General features: G+C 43.9%; 1 protein-coding gene across 4 annotated transcripts in view; it reads left to right on the plus strand.

The window, feature by feature from the left end:
• Iqck (IQ motif containing K) overlaps positions 1-24296 on the plus strand; it is a 125563-nt gene that overhangs the window by 1147 nt on the left and 100120 nt on the right. For all 4 annotated transcript variants that reach the window (XM_031388060.1, XM_031388061.1, XM_031388062.1 and 1 more), the window contains exons 2-4: positions 13991-14064; positions 17176-17305; positions 18492-18589. In XM_031388060.1, coding sequence (XP_031243920.1) covers positions 13991-14064; positions 17176-17305; positions 18492-18589 — 302 coding nt within the window. The remainder of the gene's footprint in view (positions 1-13990; positions 14065-17175; positions 17306-18491; positions 18590-24296) is intronic.

The raw sequence follows: 24296 nt of genomic DNA on the forward strand, positions 1-24296 counted from the left end.
CCAATACAGCAATAATAGAAGGTTCAATAATCTGTGCTGTTAAATGTGTTTGGTGTGTAATTTGGGACTGGCAGAATCAAAGAACTAAATTTCTTATTTTACTTAATGTTGATAAATTTAAATAGCAATATACAGCTACTTTACAGAATAGTTCCAGGTCAATAAATGTTTAATGAATGGAAACAGTGAATTTGCCAGTTTATAAAGGAAAGAGTGGTGACTTGGAAGAAGTGGAGCGTTCAGAGGAAGAGAGAGTAGCATCCGTCAGTACTCCTAAACCACCAGGGCTTGCGTTCCTTCTCCCCTGTAACATTTGCTTTCAAGAAAAGGTTTCATCCTGATGTTCTTGTAAGTTCCACCCTTAGGGTCCTTACCTGAGGAACTGATCTATAGCAGTATTTGGGTGTTTGTATACTTATTGTCTTTTATCCAGAGAATTCACTTTTCCAAGCCAATAGATCTTCATAGTACAGTTTGATACTTTTCTTATTGCTGTGAAAAATATCTGACAAAAGCAACTCGAGGATTTATTTTGGCTCAGTTTGAGGGTATAGTACATCATCCCAGTGGGAGCTCCTGGCAGCCGGTCCCATTTGCATCCACAGCTAGAAAACAGATGAATTCTGGGGCTCAACTCACTTCTTTTTATTCAGTTCAGGACCCTCAGCCCACAGCAGTGATGCTGCCCAATCAAGAGGGTAACAAGTAGTATTGGGGAAGGTGCTCTTTGAGGGGGATAATTTCTTCCTCACAGGGCTGTAGTGGGAACCAAATGAGATTATGTATGAGAAGATGCTCTGGATTTTGAAATTACATGGTTGTAAATATTGATAAACATGTTTTTGTCTTCTGTTGTGGAATCAGTTTCTGTGGGATGTGCTGTGGGTAAAAGCAAGGACAAAGGGTTTTAGTGCTCTCTAAAAAGCAGGGGAATTGATGTCACTTAAAAAATAGTAGCTGTTGAGCAATGAGGTAAAGATGACCGATTTTATAGAAGGCCACTGTGACTTCAATCTAGATGAGTGTCCTAGTTATTTTTTTCTGTTGCTGTGATAAAACACTGACCAAAGGCAACTTGGGGAGGAAAGGGTTTATTTCAGTTTACAGATTCTAGTCCATAGTTGAAGAACACCAAGACAGGAACTCAAAGTGGGAACCTGAAGCAGCAACCACGGAAGAATACTACTTACTGGCTGGCTCCCCTGACTATTACTAAGCCAGCATTTCTTGCATAACCAAGGACCACCTTCCCAGTGCTTGTATTGTCCACGTCAATGAACAATCAAGAAAATGCTCACAGAGGTGCCCACACAGGCCAGTAGGTTTGGAGCAGTCCACCAGTTGAGACTTCCTCAGATAACTCTGGTCTATGTCAAGTTGACATAATGTTAACTGAAGCTAACTGGAAGTTAACTATGTCAAACTGAAGCTAACTGGAAGAATGAATAATCTGATTCTTACACATATAAACATAGGTTTGTATAGTAAGCATATAGGGAGTATATTCAGCTGCTTGGAGAAAGCATGATGATGGGTACACCGTGTACATCTATAATCCTAGCACTTGAGGGGCAGATACTGGAAGACCCAGAGTTTGAGGCCAGCCTGGGCTATATAAACTCTCTCCAAAGAGGCAAGAAAAAGGGCAGGGAGAAAAAGAAAAAGTGTGTATGCTTTCTGGTAATCTTATCCCTGAAGTTAATTATTATACTCTATTAGGAAAAAATCCATTAAAAAAATTATTGCAGCCAGTAGACCTGTCAGAAGCTCAGTTTCATGAAAATAAGGTATAGCATCGGCAAGTGTTTAACCTAACTCCTTTCTTCTCTCTGGCTCATGCTGCTGCTGTGTGTGTACCTGCCTGCCTATCCGATAACTTATTTATAAATGTTCTTCAGTGTTCTTCTTCATCATTCTAGCAACAACTAAAGCCTTTGAATTCTCAGCATTGTTTGTATCATTATCAATAAACTGCCTTCCAATGCTTCTAATTAAATTGTAGAGTGGTTTGTATGTTAATAGTTTTAAGCATTAGAGGCTTTTTGATTCCTATTTTAACACTGCTGTGATTTCTGCTCTCAGTATCTCTTGGCTGTCTTTAGCTCATCAATTAATCACTCTCCAGCTCAGCAGCCTTGGTGGTATGAGAGAGTAGGTCCTTCATCCACTGATCAGAGCCCAGCATAGGTCAGCTCTGAATGAATTTTTCTTTCTCTAACAGACCAGCTGAGAAAGCCAGGGAAAATGACACCAAGCAGCTCTGGGCCCTGCTCATCAATCAGTGTTCATCAGCATCTTCTCCCACTTCCCACGTCTACTGGCCTAAGTTTTAGCCCAAATAAATAAATGCTCTTGCCACTTAACACAGGACACATTTACTGAGAAGATGCCTGCAGTTGGGAGTGGACAAGAATTCCAACTTTTTTATACTAACACACATTTTAATGCATATCTTTAACCTCAGCACTTGGGAAGTAGAGGCAGGTGATTTCTGTGAGCCTAAGGTCATCCTGGTCTACAAAGGCCAGCCAGGCCAACATAGTTAGACGCTGTCTGCAAACAAAAAACTACCAACACTCACTTGATCCATAAACACAGGAAGGCACGTTCCACCACTCATGGCTCAGTGCTCTCTCTGGGCTTTGGTGCCACTGTTGTTATTCTCAGGATCTCAGTCTATCAATTCCTCCTCTCTCTGTCGCCATCTTTCACATCTCTGCTAGCTTATCTCTTCACATACCTGGATCTGTGATCACAGGAGACAGTCCCATTTTGCGTCCACTTTCCACCTTTTCCTTGTTCTAAGTCAGGCTTCTCGAAAGAACACACTACCTCTTTTACACCACTTCCATGCCTACTGTCTTTCCAACCCAGAGCAGAGTAGCTTCCACCCTACTGCCCTAGGTAGTTGTTCTTCTGCCTCAGTCGCAAGTATCTACTGATGCTGGAAACTTCCCTATTGGATCACACATGACTCAGTATTAAACACCAGTGGCTTACTTTCCATCTTAGGGAATGTCGTCGCCTTTTACTCAGATATCCAGTCCAGAAGTACAGTTTATGTTAACTGCTTCCATTGTCATGTTCCCTGAGTTCATTCAGCACCACCTTGAATGCTATGTAAAATGATATCCATCCCTGCCAGCATGTTCCAGCATGACCTTCACTTGGACCTGACTAAGACAATGAGGGAATGAAGAAAAGACAGATAAGACATTCTGGGCTCTCTGCTGCAGAAACCTTAGCATCCAGAAGCTCAGTATGTTTATAAAGTTGAACAGGGAAGAGAGGTTCTTGCAGATAAACGAGGAGGCCAGGTCTATGGTATAGAGCAGATCAAGGAGAGGTTTGGCTGATCTCACTAGGAGCACTCCCTCTAGGGGTCAGTCTTCAGGCTGTGAACAGCTAGTGGAAGAATGATGTGGATACTTTCTGTACACATTATCAATATCTGCACAGACCAGAAGGGAAGACTGTCATTTGTTCCACAGGTCTGAGGCTCAAGTGTTCTTGACCTGGCAGTGCCCACATTAGAAGCACACATTGCTTTGGGACTTCGCTCACTCTGGGCTTCCTCTGCTCTCAGCCCTAATTGTTCTTAGACTAAAGTTCATTCTGTACACATATAACATTAAATTCCCCTAATCAATGAATTTGAGTTAAACTCTTTGGTAATTGAAAGATAAGGGGCTGGAGAGATGGCTCAGTTAAGAACACTGACTGCTCTTCTAGAGGTCCTGAATTCAATTCCCAGCAACCACATGGTTGCTCACAACCATCTGTAATGGGACCTGATGCCCTCTTCTGGTGTGTCTGATGATAGCTACAGTGTACTCTTATTCATAATATAAATAATCTTTTAAAGGAAGGAAGATTATAAGCTCTATAAACAATGTATCTGATTTTCTTAAGCAGTAACAGGTCGGAGAAAACAAGCAATTTTTTTTTCTTTTTTTGAGACAGGGTTTCTCTGTGTAGCCCTGGCTGTCCTGGAACTCACTCTGTAGACCAGGCTGGCCTCGAACTCAGAAATCTGCCTGCCCTCTGCCTCCCAAGTGCTGGGATTAAAGGCGTGTGCCAACACTGCCCGGCTCAAGCAATTTTCTTAAAGCATCTAAAATTTTGATTGAGCAGCTTGATGGTAGAGTACTTACTTACCTGGAATTTAAAAGGTCAGGTTTGATACCCAGCATGCAGGAAAGAAACAAAAAAATCAATGAATCACAATGTGGGTAAGCCACCTAGTTGATTTAAGCAATTCATGGGCCATGATGGTACACACGTGTAACCCGAGCACTTGGGAGGCAGAGACAGTCAGGGCTCTATGCCTTCAGGGCCAACCTATCTGTAAAAGTGAGTTCTAGACCAGTCAGGCATATAGTGTGAGACCCTGTTTCAAAACCCATCATCATCATCAACAACAACAAAATTCAATTCATGGGGATGAGGAAATGGCTTAATAAAGTCTTTGCAATGCGAGGATGAGACGCCTACATTAGGTTTGGCTCCCCAGCTCCTATGATGGGGAGCTGGATACAGGAGGATCCTTGGAGCTCAATGTCCAGAAAACCTAGCACAATTAGTACATTCCAGGTTCAGCAAAGACCCTGTCTTAATAAATAAGAAATAACTGAAGAGGACACCTGACACTGACGTCTGAACTCCAAACACGCATATGCACTGGAGCATACCCATGACCTGTTGGAAGCCAGTGAGGGTTTCAGATCCCCTGGAACTAGAGTTGCAGACAGTTGTGAGCTGCCATGTGGGTGCTGGGAACTGAACCCAGAGCCTCTGCAAAGAATAGTACTTTTAACCACAAAGCTAGATCTCCAGCCCCAAATTCTCTTTTTTTACATTACTTAAATTCTCTTGTGCCTTTCGGTGTACCAGCACCAGTCTGCAATCTACATAGATTGACCCACACAGTGAAACTGATGATTCTTAAACATAGCAGATTTTTTTAAAACATGAGATTTACATACATGAATATGTATGTGTGTTGATCACCTCCCACATTTCCTGTACCCTTCCTGACCACTTTTCTCTCCTAACTGCATTTACTGTTTTTAAATCCACTGAGACCACTTAGTAGTACCAGTATGTGCATGGGGTTAGGGCCATCCACTGCAACATGGGCAGCCTACCAGGGACTACATGAAACTTTTTTCCCCCAGTAGACGGCATGGCATCTCCCAAGATGTCAGATTTCTTAAACATCATAGAGACTTCAGGTAGCCAACACGTCAGTGTCCTGAAGCTGATGTGTTTTCCCATACCTGGACATAATCATCTCAGCTGTTTATCTTTTGTGGTCAAATAAAGGAGTTTGTGTCATGTCTCTCAAAACTAGATGAAAGATTTCATTGAAAAAGTATAATGGAAAGAAGCAAAATGCATGTAAAAGCACAACATTTTAAGTATGGGTAAGATGATTATACTAATAGAGAAACAGTCTCACTATTAGACATGTATATTGTTGAAAACATTTTTATGTGTTTGTATGGTGTGCATATGTATGTCTGTGTGTTCATATGTATGTAGATGCACATTGGTGTGTGAGGACTTGGGTGGCATGCATGCACATGTATCTGCATGCCTTTATTGGCCATAGTTGACATCAGGCAGGTTCCTCTTCCTCGATCATCCTCAACCTTTTTATGTTGAGGTAGGGGCCTGGGGCTCCCTGTTTCTGCTAATCTCACTAGCCAACTCGCTCTACTTGCTAGATTCCTGGTCTCTACATCCAATTGGCTGGGCCTACAAGCAAACTGCCACAGCCACCCAGCTTTTACATGGGTTCTGGGAATCCACATTCCAGTCCTCACTCCTGTGTGGTAAGTGAAACACCCACTGAGCCATCTCTCCAGGCCCCATTGGAAACCTAATGTTTGGAAATTTAACTGTTTTTTCTTTGACAGAACAATTCCATATTTAAGAATTAACCCTACAAAATGCCTCCAGACTAATGACATATTTATAAATATTCTTGTTGCAGGATTGCTAATAAGAAGGAAATATTGGAAACTAGCCAAATTTGCAGGAGGCATGTAACTTGCTAAATAAATGTGGCATGTCATTTGTACCACTATTGGAGGGCTCAATATTCAATATCTGGGATGGTTTCTGGCACAAAATGAGCTGCACTTGTAAGTGTGGATTAATGAATGAGTTTAAAGGGAACTTGTGTCTTATTTGTTCATCATTTGTTCAGCAGTTATTATTTAGTGGCTGTAACAGAAATAAACTCAGTTACTTCCCTCACCAAACTTACAGATGGTTAGCAATGCTAGTCCTGGGGGTAGGGGCATGAAGGAGAACAAAGTGTGATGGCACGTATACATATACAAAGATGCCGTGATGAACCCCATGACTTTGAGCTAGCCTAGGAGTTTAATTTGGGGAATGAGATGAGATGGCTTAGTAAGCAGCAGGACACTTGTTGCCAAGATTGATGACCTAAGTTCAACGCTTGAGACCCAGGTGGTGGAAGGAGGGAACCAACTCCCATAAGTTGTCCTTTGACCTCCACAAATGCATGCTTAGCACACACATACATATACATGCACATAGACATGAATACGTAAATATAAAATAAGATAATCATAAACTTACAAAATTCAAAGGTGTGAGGCTGGAGGGCTATCAGTGGGCAAAGAAAGCAGGTTTGCACAGGCCTGAGAATCTCTGTACAAACTACCAACATGATGCTGGGCATGATAACTTCTGCAACCAGAACACTCTTCTGAGAGATGGAGGCATAGACAGGAGAACCCCTGAAAGCTCACAGCCAGTGAGCCTGGTGTATGTCGCAGGAAAATAAGATAAGAGCTTTTGTCTCAAACAAGATGGAAGGTGAGAACTGACATTCAGGGTTGTCCTTTGACCTCCGTGCATGCGCCATGGTATGTGTACTTGCATTCACACATACTTAATATATACACAAGATTATGTATGTGTGTGCATATATATTCAAATAAAGGAAACCAGTGTGTACTATAAAGTCATATAGTATGAATGTATGTATAAAGTCATATATGTATATATACTATTGCATGTATGTAATTAATTTGTTGAGAGGACCGGTTGGATCTGAGTTTAGTGGAATTAGATGTGACTTCTAAGACTTCTTTATTACTTGAGATTTTCTCAGGTGTATATTTTGTATCTGAACAAAGGTGTAAATATGTATTTTTAAAGCCAAATAAACAGATTTTACATGATCTCCGCAGTTCTCAAAACAGAGAAGAAAGAGAGGCAATAGAGTTCCCTACCTGTCTTATAACACAGTTCCCAAGATTCTCACCCCTAATACCACATTTCTCTATTATTCAAACTGGGTATGGGTGTTTCTGTGAAAACTCCAGCTGTGAAGTTCATCATCAGTTGGCTTTAGAGTAAAGGAGGATTATTGAAGGTGGGTCTGACAGTCAACTCTTAGGCTAACAGGGTCTTCAGACCTACAACCATAAGAAAGAACTGAGTTCTGTCAACAACTAGGGAGGGAAACTTAACTCTCAGTTAAGAGCGCAGCAGCAACTGATACTGTGATTCCTCCATGAGGAGAACAGGCTTCTGACTCAAGGGAATTGTGAGATAATACATTTCTGTTGCTTTAATTTTTTTTTTTTTTCAGAGCTGAGGACCAAACCCAGGACCTTATGCTTGCTAGGCAAGCGCTCTACCACTGAGCTAAATCCCCAACCCCGTGTTGCTTTAATTTAATTTAATTTAATTTTTTGAGAAAGGGTTTTACTATGTAGCCTAGGCTGGCCTCCAACTCTTTTTTATAAATTAATTTTTAAAAATGTTATATGTATAATTGTTTTGTCTGTATATATGTCTGCCTGTCTTGTATACTTGTGTGCCTGATTCCCACTGAGGCCAGAAGGGGGTGTCAGAACTGGAGTTACAGATGGTCATTGTTTACCACTCTAGATATGGCAGGACCTGGGAGAATGGAGCCAATAAATGAGGGACTAAAGTCTCATGCGATAGCTAGCTTTATTCAGAGCATCAGACAGTTTATACACTAAGGGTTAAGAGAAGTGACATGAGTCAAGTACACAAGGCAAACCATACATGGTGGACAAGCTGCACTTAGCAGAAGCATGTTTTTCCATAGAGCGTATAAACAAATAACAGCCAGTTATAATGAATAATCGGAAGTAACCTCTCTCCTATCCGCTAAACCAGGGAGGGGCATAAAAACATAATTCAAGAACAGGTCCGTGTTTTTGAAGAAACTAAGGTCACAAGATTCTTGTCCTGATTTCTTAGAGTTTTCTCATAAGCATTCAGAAATCTCACATGACTCCATTCTTAGACCATGTTCCAACAGCTATGGGCAGGTTCAAAATTGAACCTTCCAGAGCATTCAGTGCTCTTAACCACTAAATCATCTTTCTAGTCCCTGGCTTCCAACTCTTGAGCCTTTTGCTTCAGTTGCTCAAGTGTTCTGATTGCAGGTGTGTGTCACCATGCCTACCTAGCCTTTATACTGTTTGGAATCCCTGAATGTGTGGTATATTAGTGTCCCTTTATTTGAGGTTTCACTGTCTAATTTGTTTTTTTTTTTGTTTGTTTGTTTGTTTTTTTTTTTTTTTTTTTTTTTTTTAGTTAGTCATTGATAGGTGTAGTCCAAAATTATTTAATAAACAATTCCAGAAGTAAACAAAGATTTAAATAACATGTCCCAATGTAGTGTTACAACTCTCTGCTTTGCTGTCACTGCTGTTAATTTCTTACTATTTCTAAATTATGAGGTCAACTTGAAAGAGGTATTAAGAATAGGAAAGAATATAATGGATGAAATATTTGGTGCTGTTTGAATTTAGGCACCTTAAGAACATCCGGGAGCACATGTTTACGTCATGAAGGGAGGGTGTGCTGGTGAACATTCTGTCTAGTAATAAATATCAGAGGTGATTGTCTAACAGACAAAGGATTTCTTGTGCCTCACCATTTTGAGAGTTTTAATTCATGATGGGTTGGTCATTGTATTGTTTATTTTTCTGTTGCTGTGACAAAATACCTTAATCCAAATTAACTTAGAGGAGAAAGAGGTTTATTTGGGCTTATGGTTCCAGAAGGCTAGAGTCCATAATGGTGGCAGAGAAGGCATGTGGGCAGAAACAGGAAGTAGAGAAATCATGTTGTATTTATCAAGGGTGGTGGACGGGAAGTTTAGCAAGGTAATGAACTTTCAGAGTCTGCCCCTGATGTACTTCCTCTAGCAAGGCTGTACCTCCTAAAGTATCCGTAGACTTCCCAAACAGCACCCACCATCAACTGGGAACCAGGAGTTCAGATACATGAACCTGTGGGGCATAGTTCTCATGGAAACCCCAGTAGTCATGTTGCTTAGGCCCTTAGCACAGAACATCATGGTGGGAGCACATAGCAAAGTGAAACTATACTCCTCATGAATGGGAAGCACAACAGAGGAAGTGGGCTCTTTGGTAGAGGGAACACTTGCCTAGCAAGTATGAGGCTCAGGGTTCAGTGCCTAGTACCTAACCCCAGACAAAGAAACAACAGTGACAACAACAAAACAACAGAGGAAGTGACCTGAATATTCCCATGCTTTAAGAGGTCCTACCTCCTAAAGATCTCATCTCCTCCCAGTAGAATACATGGGGACTGCTCCAACCTGTTAACATTTCTGTAGCACGTATTAGGAATCAAAATGACTCATGATTGGGCCAGCAAGATGGATCAGCAGGTAAAGACACTGTTGCCTATTGATGGCCTGAATTTGATCCCTGAGACCCATATGGTAGAAGGAGAGAACTGACTCCAGCAAGATGTCCTTGACCTCCACATACATGGGCACTGTGACATGTATGTGGGAAGTTTAAGAGCTGTGACCTTGTTGAAGGAAGTATGGACTCTGAAGTTTTGAAGCCCCATACCATTCATAGTATGTTCTCTCTGCTCAGTTCTTGAAGTTCAGGATGTGGGACCTCAGCTTCCTTACCATCTGCCATGCATGCTGCTTGCTGCGGTACCTCCATGCCATGGCATACTCTTAGCCCACTGGAACTATAAACCAAATAAACCCTTTCTATTATAAGTTGCCTTGGTCATGGTGTTTTAATCACAATGATAGAAAACTAGTAAATACAGTCATTCAGTCAGTACCACCTTGCCTAAAACGAAGTTTACCTCATTGCTGCAACATGAGCTTGCAGTTACTTTGAAAACCTTGCTTTTACCACAGGTTTTGTTGTTGTTTTTCTTCATTCCTTCTGGGAAGCAACTGTTGTAGCCCAGCAGCGTCACTGTCCTTTCTTCAGCTGTGCTTGTCACTAACTACCCTATAGAATTTGAGTGGGATGTTCTACAAGTCTATTTCTGTTCCATGTGTGCTGTCTTAGCTTTATTTCTGGGAGAAGACACCATGACCAAGACAATTTATAAAAGAAAGCATTTGCTTGGGGGCTTATTTATACTGTCAGAGGGTGAGTCTATGACCATCGCGATGAGGAGTCTGGCAGCAGGCATGGTACTGGAACAGTAGCTGAGAGCTTGCATTTCATGCACAAGTTGGACTCAAAAGAGAGACTGGGCCTGGTGTGAGCTTTAGAAATCTCAAAGCCTATCCCATGACACACCTTCTCCAACAAGGCCATACCTTGCCAAAACAGTTTTACTAACTGTGACCAAGCATTCAAAAATTCAGGCTTATGGAGGTATGCCCACCAGTCTTATGTCAACTTGACACACAAGCTAGTTATCTGAAAGGAAGGAAATTTAATTGAGAAAATGCCTCCATAAGATTAAGCTGTAAGACACCTTAATTAGTAATTGTATCAGCTCCTACCTCTAGGTTCTGGTTTGAGTTCCTGTCCTGACTTCCTTCAATGATGAACAGTGATCTGGAAGTATAAGCCAAATAAATCCTTTCCTCCCCAACTTACTTTTTGGTCGTGGTGTTTCATCACAGCAATAGAAACCCTAACTAAGACAAGTTGGTGCCAGGATTGTGAGATATTGCTGTGACAGATCTGACCCATGTTTTGAGGAAGATTACGGAAGGTCTTTGGACCTTGGGGCTAGAAAAGCCATTGAGTGATGAGCTCTCATTAGGCTATTCTGTAGGAGCTTCGAAGATATGGATGCTGAGACCACTGCAGGCTTGGCTTGTGACGTTTTAGAGGGAACTTTAAAGACTCTTTCAGGGACACTTGCTATTTTGATTTAAGATTCTGTTGTTCTGGTTAGCTGGGGCTCAAGAATTGCTGTGATTAATACGATACCAGATTACTAAAGCAAAACCTTTGCTTTGCTTGTGGCTTGTCTGCTGGAGCTGAGGATTGGTGATTAAGAGACCAGCATCACTGAGGTGAAATCTGGGAAGTGTTTCCTGAGAGCACAAAGAAGCTGTGTTTCAGAGGGGATCAAGGTTGTACTTCACACTGGCTGCTGAACTTGGTAGTCACCCGGCTGGTACTGGCTTTGAAGGCATGAAAGGGACCATGCAGATCAGCTGAGGCTTGGGCACTATGAGAGGCCAGGAGTGGCCATTGGTGAGGGTGCAGCCTCAGTGGTAGTTGAAGGCCCAGGATTAGGGATCATTCAAAGAAGTTGAGGCTTGATGCTATGATGAGAGCCTATTGCAGGCTATTGGTGAAAGTGCAGCACCAGTTACAGCAAAAGACCCCAGTGTTTTGGAGATGCCAGTGCCGTGGGATGACCACCATGAACAGCAGTAGTGGTTCTTTCTGAACTCTAGCTAGCTGATTTAACTCAGCTGTTCTGGTTCAAGCTCCTCTCCCAGCTGACTGCTTCAACCTGGCATTTCTCTTAGCTTCTGAATTGCTCTGTTTCACCTCAAGCTAACTCGAGCAATCTTTTCTAATCTTCTGGCTCCTCCTCATTCTCTTGCTTGTTCTGTCTTTACCGGTGTCTAGCTTGTTCTCTCTTCAATTTGTCCCTGTAGAACTCTCCTGGTAAAACTGCCTCCTCTGTGCTGCTCCACTCTCCCTCTCAACTCTACTGCACTGCTCTCCGCAGACTCTACAGTATCCTGTTCTGTACTGTGTCCCTCCTGTGCACTGCTCTCCGCAGACTCTACTGTACCCTGTTCTGTACTGTGTCCCTCCTGTGCACTGCTCTCCTCAGACTCTACTGTACCCTGTTCTGTACTGTGCCCCTCCTGTACACTGCTCTCCGTAGACTCTACTGTATCCTGTTCTGTACTGTGTCCCTCCTGTGCACTGCTCTCGGCAGACTCTACTGTACCCTGTTCTGTACTGTGTCCCTCCTGTGCACTGCTCTCTGCAGACTCTACTGTATCCTGTTCTATACTGTGTCCCTCCTGTGCACTGCTCTCCGCAGACTCTACTGTACCCTGTTCTGTACTGTGTCCCTCCTGTGCACTGCTCTCCGCAGACTCTACTGTACCCTGTTCTGTACTGTGCCCCTCCTGTACACTGCTCTCCGCAGACTCTACTGTACCCTGTTCTGTACTGTGCCCCTCCTGTACTGTTTCTCTCTCCCTTGAGTAGCTTCCCTTTCCCCTCTCTCCTCGTAAGAGTTGGGTGCATCCTATTCTGTCAAATCTTTCTCAGATTTGTCACTTTTTCTGCCACTCAATTAGACATTGCTTTCAAAAATGGGTGCTTCCTTCACAAACTAATTTTACTTTCATTGTTTGGGATTACAGTGAGTACTAAGAGTGACTGTATTCCAGCTAGAGGGATTAAAGATATGTGCCAAGGGCTGAGTCATGCCCTAACTTGAAAAGGTTCAAATATCCTGGAACATGACTGTGCCCTGGTACTTACCATTTGAAGAAAGTATTTAATTTAGTTTAATTTTGATTTTTACAAGAGCCCCCAGCTAAAAGCTGAAATTTTAAAAGATTTGGATTTTAGAGATTGAATGTTTAAAGGGAATGAAATTTTAATGTATTTGAGTTCATAAAGACTGTGGTTCTTGCAGGCGGATTTCTGAGTTTGAGGCCAGCCTGGTCTACAGAGTGAGTTCCAGGACAGCCAGAGCTATACAGAGAAATCCTGTCTCAGAAAAGAAAAAAAAAGACTGTGGTCCTTTTAAAGAGATCTTGGGGATGAATAAGACAAAGAAGTTTTGGCTTAATAGTGATATGTTTGTGTGTCAAGTTGACAATGGTTCAATTGTGCTGGCTGGTCTTATGTTAACTAGACACACAAACTAGAGTCATTTCAAAGGAGGGAATCTCAGCTGAGAAAGTGCCTCCGTAAGATCAGGCTGTAAGGCATTGTCTTAATTAGTGAATGATGGGGAAGGGCCCAGTACACTGTGGGTGCTGCCATCCTTGGGCTGGTGGTCCTGGGATAAGAAAGCAGACTGAACAAGTCATGAGGAGCAAGCCACTAAGTAGCACACCTCTGTGACTGCTGCCTCCATGTTCCTACCCTGATTTGAGTTCCTGTCCTGACTTCCTTCAATGATGAACAATGATATGGAAGTATAAACCAAATGAACCCTTTTCTCCCCAACTTGCTTGTTGGTCGTGGAGTTTAGTCGCAGCAATACAAACCCTAAAACGGTCATTCTCATTTTCACCACCACTATTGGGATCTTCTTTGATATTGACTTCTTCTGCTTAGTCCATGTAGTTACCATAACGTTTGGACAGAGTCTGAACTTGTAGCATCTGGGGAAGTCTGAGACTCTAACATAAAGCCTTCACTTTCATGCAAGGAACCAAACATACTACTCATTTTGAATAAAAAAAAAAAACAAAAAAACAAAACAAAACAACCTGCTAGGGCTGGAGAAATAGCTCAGTAAGAGAGCACTTACCCACAGAACCCTGTGTTCCATCCTAGTATTGTGCCAAAGAGAATAAGTAAATTGAAAGCAATAACCTACAATGAACAGTTGTTTGTTTTGTAAACTACCAACAGAAATAAAGCTTAAGAGTGTTTTATTCCAAGAAGGGAATTATGCCACAAACATCAGCGAAGTGTGGAATTGAACATTTCCCCCTTCTCTTTAGAGTATGAAGCCGAGCTGCCTACCTTTCCAGAAGGATATAAAGTGAAGCAGGAAGCTGCAGTTACAGGGAGCTCGGTGAGTGTTGCCCAGACCTCAGTGAGAGTGGCACAAATAGCCCAAAGGGTCACATCCTGGCTTGGGTGGGAGAAAGGGGAGATGGGAGCTAGAACCCAAGAGACATGGTTCTTCTGAAAATGGAATGGCTTTAAAAGAACATCCTGTATGCATTTTGAGCCTCAGGGATAGCTTGTATTAAATGGGACATGCGCTCCTTGTGAGCGCTGTAAAAGATGTTTACAATGGATCACACTGCAGATCTATGTAGTGGCAGTTGTGGTATAGAGTGCGTTTCACTGTGCTCAGAGAGGACCAGCAACCAGGAAGGGAATCCCTTTGGAAATATACCTCGGAATTGCATACATTTGATAGCTTTAACTTTTTTTTTTTTTTTTTTTTTAAGACTTGAGAAGTAAAGGGACTTGAACAAGGTCACATGGAATTCTGTGTATTCTGGGTAATCTTCATTATTGTAGTAGCCTTTGAAAGATTCTTCCATTTAAAACTCTTGTTCTATGACTGTTCCTTTTTGCTAACATCTTGTTCTTGCTTTGTGGGTGCAATTCTTACACAAACTTCTCTGCAGGTGCTAATTGTCGTTCTCTTTCCTAGAAAAGAATTACTTTTCTAAGGTTAGTTGTTCTGTTTATTGGTTTTAGTTTTAGTTTGTTAGACAGGGTTTCACTATGTAGATGGGACCAGGCTGGCCCTGGAACTCCATATGTAGTTCAGATGACCTTAAACTCTTGAGTCTCCTGCCTCAGTCTCCAGAGTGCTAGTGCTAGGTGTGCACCATCATCTTGCTTGCCTTTTTGTTTGTTTGGTTTTTTTTTTAGTTTGCTTGTTTGTTTTGAGACAAGATCTTGTGGTCATCCTCTTTACTCTGCCTTCCAGGTGCTAGGTGGGATTACAGGTGTATACCACTATGCCCATCCATGGCTGTAATTCTTAATCTTTGGTTTTTATGCTGTTGATTTCTGGATCTATGTAGAGAGCTTTGGTTGTATACAATTTTAAATGGGAGCCAGAGAGTATTTTTCTGTACAGCCAAGTACCTTAGGGCTGTACAGAGCATCAGAACCAATAGGAGATGATTGGGTATATGAGAGGGTAGATAGATAGATAGATAGATAGATAGATAGATAGATAGATAGATAGATAGATGATAAAGATATATGATAGTTAATTGATCATAGATGGATGGCAGGAATGTCATTAATGAATTACCTCACACACATTACTAAAGCTGCACAAGCCCACAGCAGGCTGACTGCAAGCTGGAGAACCAGAAAGCCAGCCAGTAGTGTTGTTTACTCCTGGGCTGAAGGCATCAGAAATGGGAAAGCTGGTGGTGCAGCTCTCAGTCCAAATGCCAAGGTCCAAGACTCATAGGGCCATAGGTGCAAGTTCCAGGGTCAAACACTATGACAAGGAGTCTCATTGTCTAAGCCAGGTACAAAAGAAGGGAATGTAACTCTAGGAGAGAGTGTCTTAGTCCATTCTAAATTTTAAATTGGCATCTAAAAGTAACCATCACACCTGGTGTGCTTTCCTTGTACTGCTTTGTACATGGTTTTCTGGATGAATCTCTTCTATGAATTAAAAAGCCATTACTCAGATGCTCAGTGGAGTGGTTGCCTCTGGAAGATTTCCTCAGGGTGGCCAGGAACAGGGTCCATATCTTAGTGTTGTGCAGTAGTACTCTTAATAAGAAGTGAGTGTTCAGGTGTCCACCAGAATTCTCCTTGCCAACCTTTGTTTTATCTGTTTACAGAAGAGCCATTGGGGAGGTTGGGGAGCCAAGAGGACATGCTGGTGTGAAGGGATACTTCTCGAATGTCAAGAAGGAACAACAGCTCATGGGGAAATGTAGGCAGCAGCCATGTTTCACTTGGCCCTCTAAGTGGCATTGCCTTTCTCCCTCTCATCCCTGCCATACCCAGCAAGTCTGAGTGCCAAGCCCTTTGGAATTCTGCTGGGAAGAAGGCCCTGTGCCCTCTAGGGCTGCTTCCTTCAGTGGTTTCCCTCACTTTGTCTCTTGATCATCCACACTGGCTTCATCCCTGTTTATGTATGGGTAATGAATGTGGTGCACAGTGGGTGGAGGCCTGGGGTTGGTGTCAGGGATCATCCTCTCATCATTCTTGCAAATTTTTCATTGAGGAGGGTATCTCAATCAAGCCCAGAGCTCATTGATGCAGACCTGCTAGCCCACTTGCTCACTTGTTCTGGGCATCCTGTCTCCTCCTTCAGAGGCTGGAGTTACCGGTGGGCTGCCATAGCCACCTGGTGTTGACATGGGTTCTGAATTCTGCCCTTTATACTTGCAGGGCAAGAGCAGTAATCACTCCTGTTTGTTTATTTGTCTGGGTTTTTTTCTGGTCTGTTGGCCAATGTCTCATCCACAGATGGTCTCCCTGCAGTCCCTCTAACCCCACCAAGGGTTTCTAACTTCACTGTCATTTAATTTTGTCTTTTTCATCCTAAGACCTTAGGACAAACTCAAGGCCTTATGCTTGCTAAGCAAGTACTCTACCACTGAGCAAAATGCCCAACCTTTTCCCTCGTTTAAAAATATCTCAAAAGGGAAGGGAAATGAACATTTGTATTCAGAATGTTCCCCAACCTATGCATTTGACATAGAAGTTCATTCCCTAGTAAGATTATAAAAATAAATCAGGCATGGTGGCACATGCCTTATTCCCAGCACTTGGGAAGCAGAGGCAGGCTGATCTCTGAGTTCAAGGCCACTCTGGTCTACAGATCAAGTTCCAGGACAGCCAGGGTTATTCAGATAAACCCTGTCTTTAAAAAGCAATAATAATAATAATAATAATAATAATAATAATAATAAGAAGAAGAAGAAGAAGAAGAAGAAGAAGAATAGAAAACCAAGGGCTGGCAAGATGGCTCTGTGGGTAAAGGTGGCTTGCTGCTAAGTCTTGCAAGCTGAATCAAATGGTGAAGTAGAGAACCAGCTTCCACATGTCCTCTGACCTCCACATGTGTGCTATGGCATGAGTCTATGCCCCACCCCAAATGAATAAGTTGAATCTTAAAATTCTAAAGAAAAGAAAATCCAATTACAGAGTTGTTTCAGAACTTACCGCCTCACCCCGACCCCTGCAGGTCACGCCCTTGGAGGAACTGGTTCCTCATGGCTTCAACATGGAGCATTACCTCCCAATGCACCAGTTCCCAGTGGTGTCTCCTGTGCCCTGTCCTCCCAAGAAGGCAGAAACAGTCGAGCCCAAGACATGTAAGTATGGAGGCAATCCTCATCTTCTGCAGCTTGGGGTGAAGATACACACTTACAGGGTAGAGTTGGGGGTCAGACATATCAGGGGACACCACATAGTAGTCTATGTTGTAACTCTTTGTTTTGTTTTGTCTTTTGAGACAGGCCTGAAACTCCCAAAATGGGATAAGCTGGCTGGCCAGGGAGCCCCAGGGGTTCCCCTCCCTAGCACTGGGATCACAGGCCCACAGCACTACACCTGGCTTTGGTCACATTGGTTCTGGGAGTTGAACTCAGGTCCCAAGCTAAACTATCTTCCCCATTATCCTCATTTCTAAGAGGAATGTTGTGGATTTGCTGACTTCTTTCCAAGGATAACATGTAGCAGAGAGAATGCTAGCAAGCACTGTGATTTTTTATTAAATACAAAGCTAGAGGTAGGAGGGGTAAAGTGATCTACAGAGTAGGAGAGAGTGTCCTGCGACCAGGTCTCCAGGTCCAGCCTGCAGATCCACCTGCGCCTCTGCTCATCTGGCCTCCCCTCTGTTCCTTCCCTTATTTGTTTTGTGTCCTCTGCTCTGGGCCCTGGTCAGACACTACCACTGTTAATGTGGCTGCAAGGTCCCATCTGCTGAACCCCCGTCCCAGCTCCTCTCTAGCCTTAGTTCCTGTCACATTTCTCATGCTCACATTCTCCTGCAGACACTAGCCTCTGTATGTGACTGCCTTTTGATCTGAGTGCTATGGTTGTAGGCCTGCACCTTCACACCCAGTTTACTGGAGGCTGGAGATGGAAGCTAAGGCTTCCTAAATGCTAGGCAAGCGCTCTGCCAACTGAGATACTACAGCATGAGCCCAGATGAAATCAACATCAAAATCTCAGGCTCTATCTCTGTCAGTCTCACTCTCTCTCCCTCTCTGTCACCCCTCCCCTCCCCTTCTTTTCCTCAATCTCCCTCCTTCTGTCCCTCCCTCCCCTCCCTCCTTTTTTCTTTTCCCTTTCTTTCTTTTAAGCAATAAATATTTTTATCAGATGAACCTAGATCTTTTGCTGTTTTCAGTAGGAATATTCTTTTTTTTTTTTTTCTTTTTCTTTCTTACTGTGCGACCCACTTCAGGGCCTACAGACAAGAGTCCGGGCAATGGTTTGGGGTCACGGGTTGCTCTAGCATGGGACACTATGAGAGGGGGAATATTCTTGTTTCAGGTTCTCCCAGAGATTATCTGGAAATGTTCATCTTTCCAGTTCTGCTCCCTGGAATGGCCAACCTGCTTCACCAAGCCAAGAGAGAAAAATGTTTTGAGGTCAGTTTGTTGGGTTGTCCACATTTTTAGTTCTTGGTCTTTCATTTCAGTCTGATGGCAGGCCATTATCATTGGGTTGCTATTCTCAAAAATGACCCCTTTGCCAAGGAAGCCCGAGTATGGGCCCCCTGCCCTACCACAGCATCTAGTACTATATAAATGCACATGCACTGCCAACTCTCTGGCCACCTGGGCCCCTGAGAGGTTCTCTGCCACCTGGCCATCTTGCCCACCCTTTTCCTGGGCAATTAAGCATCAAGCAGGTCTTAGTTCTTCTGTTCCATTTGTTGTAAGTGCTGTTTAACACTTTGTGTCCTACTTTCATTTCTGTTGCTGTGACAATACCCTGACAAAATGCAACATAGGGAAGGAAAAGGTTTATTTGGTTTATGATCCCAGGTTCTAGTCCATCACAACAGAGAAATCACAATACAGGAGCTTGAAACAGTTTTTTTTTTTAACCACACCCACAGCAGAGAAACCAATGCATCCAGGCCCTCTTGCTTCCAGCTAGCTTTTTTCTCTCATACTGTTGAGGAGCTCCTGCTTAGGGAATGGTGTTGCCCACAGTGGGCTAGGTCTTCATCAATTAACAGTGAAGGAAGGCAGTCTTCCACAGACATGCCCACTGCCCAATCTGGTATAGATAATTCCTTATTAAGACTGATTTGAGGTGATTCTGGGTTGTGTCAAGTTGACAATTACAGCTAGCAGTAAATTGTGCTTACTTCTTACTTGCTTCTGGATTGATCCTGCTCCTCTGGTCTCTCCTTCCTCCATTTTTTGCTAACTCTTTGATTGGTTGGTTAGGTTTGGAGGTTTTAGGGCAGGTTGTTATATTTTGTTGTTTTTTGTTTATTTTGTTGTTTGCTTGTTTGTTTTTAAAACAGGATCTTATGTACCCCAGGCTATCTTCAAAGCCCTAATCTATCTTTAATTCCTGATCTTCCTGCCTCATCTCCTCAGCTGGTATGGAAATTCTATGCCTTTACCTCCAGCATCTGTGCTAACCTCTCTGGGAAAGGTCTGATAGGCATCAGTAAACACATTTATTATTGTACCAGAGTGACTTAAGTCCACTAGCTGGCCCTGTGACAGTCTGCACAGAGCCCCTCAGGGCTCTTCTTGTCTGCTTCTCACAGGATGACTCGGAGGGCTGTTTCCCACACAGGTTTGAAATCTAGACTTTTGAATGTCCCCCACTGTTTAGTGATCTTTCCCTGGGGCAACACAAGTACTCTGCTTACCCCAGACAGGGAACCAATGATCATTCAATGTAACTATTTCACCAAAGTCCAGCTTGACCAACCAATGTTTATTGACTTTACTCAAAGAATATGGATAAGGAGTTACTAACAGGAGCGTGGGTGACCCCAAAGCAGCCACATCACTTCAACATGTTACCCCAACATGGATGGCAACTTCTCCATAGCTGTATAGACAGTGTCTCCCTTTCAGTTACCCCTCCACACATTATATATATTAGCACCTGTAGTTTGGGAGGGGAAAGTATTGGAAGGAGTGGCTGGAATCTCAGGTGAGGGTCTGATGGCCCTTCCGTACCCCTCCTTCTGTGAAGAAACAACAAGCCCGTCCTTGAGGCTGCCCTGTGGGTGGTTTCAGCTGCTCTCATGGAGATGGCAGTGGCCACTGTGCTACCATGTCTGATTTTAAGCATTGCTAAAAGCCAGAGTTTTATGCATGCTAGGCTGTGCTCTACCCATGGAGTGGTTTCCCTACCCTACTGGTAGGAGTTGGCATAGCATAATGCCTTAGCTTTCTGTCACTGTAGTGAAATACCTGAGATAATCAACTAGTAAAGAGGAAAGGTGAGTTCGTTTTTGGCTCAGTGTTGGAGGTTCCCCCTGCAGGATCAGCTCACTGTTGCTTTGTGCCAGGCAGCTCAGCATAGCGGCAGTAGATGGCAGAGTGAAACCACTCACAACACAAGTTAGAGAGAGGAGAGAAGGTGTTGGAGCTCCACAGTCCCCTTTGATGACACACCCAGTGACCCGACTTCCCATTAGACCCTGCTCTCCCAAGAGCACCATCACAGGGACCACCTTGGACAAGTGGACTACCATACCATTTAACAATGGCATATCCATATGATGAAGCCAAGAGCCTCTAACCTGCCTCTCAAGGCCCTCTCCAACCCTCCTTCCTTTCTCCCCTCCCTCCATCTCTGGCTCTCTTTCCTAGGCAATTCCCCGCCCCCAAGCCAAACAGACCCCCACCCAGTACCAGCCTCCCTGCTTCAGGGCCTCTGTGCATTTGCTCCTCCTTATTTTAGAAAGCACTCCTTGTGCTCATCTCTTCTACATATTTAAGTGCTACTTGTTTTTCAGACTCAGCTGCGGGACACATCTCCCAGGCTCCCAGTTCCCTGGAGGCCAAAGGAGAGGCAACTGATCCCAACTCTCAGATCTCAGGGAACTCATCTGTTTTTTATTCTATGGTAAATTCAGAGAGCTTTAATTAAGACATTCTTAACCCACATACATTTAATTTTATACATGCCTGCTTCCCTAGCTATTTTCAGTGTCCTGAGGACAGATTCCCTATCTTGGTTTTATACTTCTCATTGTTTAGTACTACTCTACCCAGCCCATGGTGAGCACAGAGTTGGTCCTCCACGAGTGTACACAACAGAGTTGGATGTCAACGATGCGCAGTTGTTACTACATCCATGGCCAACACCTTCTTTTTGGAAGGCCATTCAGCTGGACTTATTCCTCAGAGAGAAGTCCTAGACAGGCGTGGGAGCAAGACATTTGTTCCTGAGTTTCAGTCAGGAGAGGAAGAAAGCTCAGTGGCCAGCAATAGTCAGTAAATCAGGCCTTGGTGAAGAGCAAATCTCTGTTGTCATAGTTCCATAGTTTTGAAGTCTACCTCTAACAGGTATGGTACTTCACATCTGCTGTCTCAACTTCTCAGGACAAGGCGAGGACTGGTCTTGTCATCTTGGGATGAAGATGTTTCAAAAAAGAAATTTAAAAAGGGCTGAGAGTACAGGTCAGCAGTATAGCTCTTGCTGAGCAGGTACAAGGCTCTGGGGTTCAAACCCCAGCACACAACAGGACGAAAAGCACTATGGCTGTTGAGACTGCTCTGTCTCATAGACTCTGAAGTGAATCTCTAGGAAGCTGGTGGCTTTTGTCTTCTAAGTCACCACAGTTTCTATGTGTGTGAACTGAGGACAATCACAGTGTTGCCCAAGGGATTCTGATGATGATGAAACAAGGCAGTCCATTCAGTGTTCAATGCAGACCCAAATCTGCAGAGATAATAAATACTAACTCCATATCAACTTAGTGTCCTGTGCAATATGTGCATCTTAGATGTGACCTCCCTCTTGTTTCATGTGCCTGGTGTGACTCAGCACTGAGCCCTAGTCCAAGGAGGGATGGAGGCAGGGAGAACCAACTCATTTATTTGATAACTTCATGGGAAAAGAAAAAGAGAATCTTATTACACCTGTCAAGCTGTGATTGTTTGTATATGCTCCGGCACAATTAGAAGGTGTGGCCCTGTTGGAGTAGGTATGTCACTGTGGGCATGGGTTATAAGACCCTTATCCTAGCTGTCTGGAAGCCAGTATTCTGCTAGCAGCCTTCAGATGAGGATGTAGAACTCTCAGCTCCTCCTGCACCTTGCCTGCCTGGATGCTGCCATGCTCCCACCTTGATGATAATGGACTGAACCTCTGATCCTGTAAGCCACCTCCAATTAAATGTTGTCCTTTATAAGAGTTGCCTTGGTTACGGTATCTGTTCACAGCAGTGAAACCCTAAGACACAAGCAATACCTCATTGATCTCTAGAGGCTTCTCTGTCTTCATCAAGCACCTGCTGGATCCTGAGCAGTTCTACTCTGGCTCTTAGCTTCCGTGGCCACTCAGCAAAGCCAAGCCCCAACATTGGACTTCCTCCTAAGTCAGCCATCATTAGAGGTCCTGGGGCATAGAAGGGGGCAGGAGTGTCATCTCTTTGACCCACATAAAGGTGCAATGGGTCGTCTCCGCATTGTATTGTAGGAAACAGGGAATCTTGCCGTATGGGCCTTGTGCTTTCAAACTGAGGCACTTCGATGCTTTCCCCTATTTTGATACTCTACACCCAGCCCGGCCACAGTGAACAGGGTTTTCACTACCATGTAGCTTTTCTGCGGTAGACTGTAAATCAAAAAGAACAGATGTGTGACAGCAATGCCTGTCAAATCATTGCAGGGAAGACTTTCCCCTTTGTTTTGCCTACTGCTGTAGTAGCCATTGGAAATATAGGGACTGCTGAGATGTCTCAGCCAATAAAATGCTTGCTGAGTAAGCATGAGGACCAGAGTTCGATCCCCTAGCACCTATATAAAATCCAGGCATGAAGGCACGTACTCGTCTAGCCAACTTGCCTTGCCAAATAGGTAAGGTCCCAATGAGAGACTCTTAAAACAAGGTAGAAACCACCTGCAGGGGAATGACACGTGAAGCTGTCTGCTACACACACGCACACACACGCACACGCACGCATGCACACATGCACATGTGCACGCATGCACCTCAAACAGATAAAATTGAAGAAGGAGAAGGGGGAGTAACCAGGCAGTGAGAGGCGCTGTCCTTGCCTTGACTCACTGTTGGCAGCCCATCAGTACTGACCAAAGTGCTTGGCATTCCTCAGCTAATTCCATCCTGTGAAGAACTTTCTAAACTAAACCCCTTTCTTTCCACCCCTCTTGGAGGAAGGTCTGAGAACTCAGGGAGATTCATTTTTACCTGGCTTCACCCAGCTATCAAGTGACAGAGGACACCTTAGGTGAGCCCAAGTGAGGGCTCCTGTCTCTCCTGGTAGACAGAATGAAGGCTCACTCAGCACAGCTCCTGGAAGTGTTAGCACTCCCCTCACCACTGTTTTTCTGGGAAACAGATATCTACTGGCCTTAGGTTATGAAGGCTAAGCTGCTTCAGATTCTTACTGTCTGCTCACTGGCTCTGTGTTCTCTTTAGGATCTGTCCTTCCCTCTGTGGTGTTAAGCAGAGTCCAGGGGCAGCTGGGTGCAGTGAGGGTGAGGCTGGAGCACGGAGCGATGTGCAGCTGGGTGCAGTGAGGGTGAGGCTGGAGCACGGAGTGCGGTGCAGCTGGGTGGAGTGAGGCTGAGGCTGGAGCACGGAGCGCTCTCCCAGGCTGCTGTTCTTCCTGTACTCTTACTGCAATGAGAAGTCAGACAACCTCTCTGTCACCTCTCCGGAATCCTCCCCTCTTCTCTTTCCTTCTCTCCTTCCCTCACTCCCTGAGCTAGACTGACTGGCCACTGAGCTGCCAGTGTCCTGGGGATCTGATCTTTGGTTCTCATTCATGTGCAGCAAGCATTTTACCCACTGAGCCATCTGGTCCTGTGCTGCTTCTTACCTTGCTGCTGGTTGGAGTAGATTCAGTGTGATGTAGCTGTTTATTAAATTGAGCACAGCATTGGATATGATAAAAAAAATGAAATGACTACAGTGGAGTCTTGGACTGCAAACTTATACAGCACATCTTTAGGGGGGACTGGTGACATGGCTCAGGGAATAAGAGTGCTTCCTATGCAAGTTATAAGTGCCTGAGTTCAATTCCTGGCATATACCACCCAGCTGCACAGACAGGTGCCAAGCCTGGCATATACCACACAGCTGCACAGGCAGGTGCCAAGCCTGGCATATACCACACAGCTGCAC

The sequence above is a fragment of the Mastomys coucha genome, unplaced genomic scaffold, assembly GCF_008632895.1.
Source record: "Mastomys coucha isolate ucsf_1 unplaced genomic scaffold, UCSF_Mcou_1 pScaffold21, whole genome shotgun sequence".
Taxonomy (NCBI): domain Eukaryota; kingdom Metazoa; phylum Chordata; class Mammalia; order Rodentia; family Muridae; genus Mastomys; species Mastomys coucha.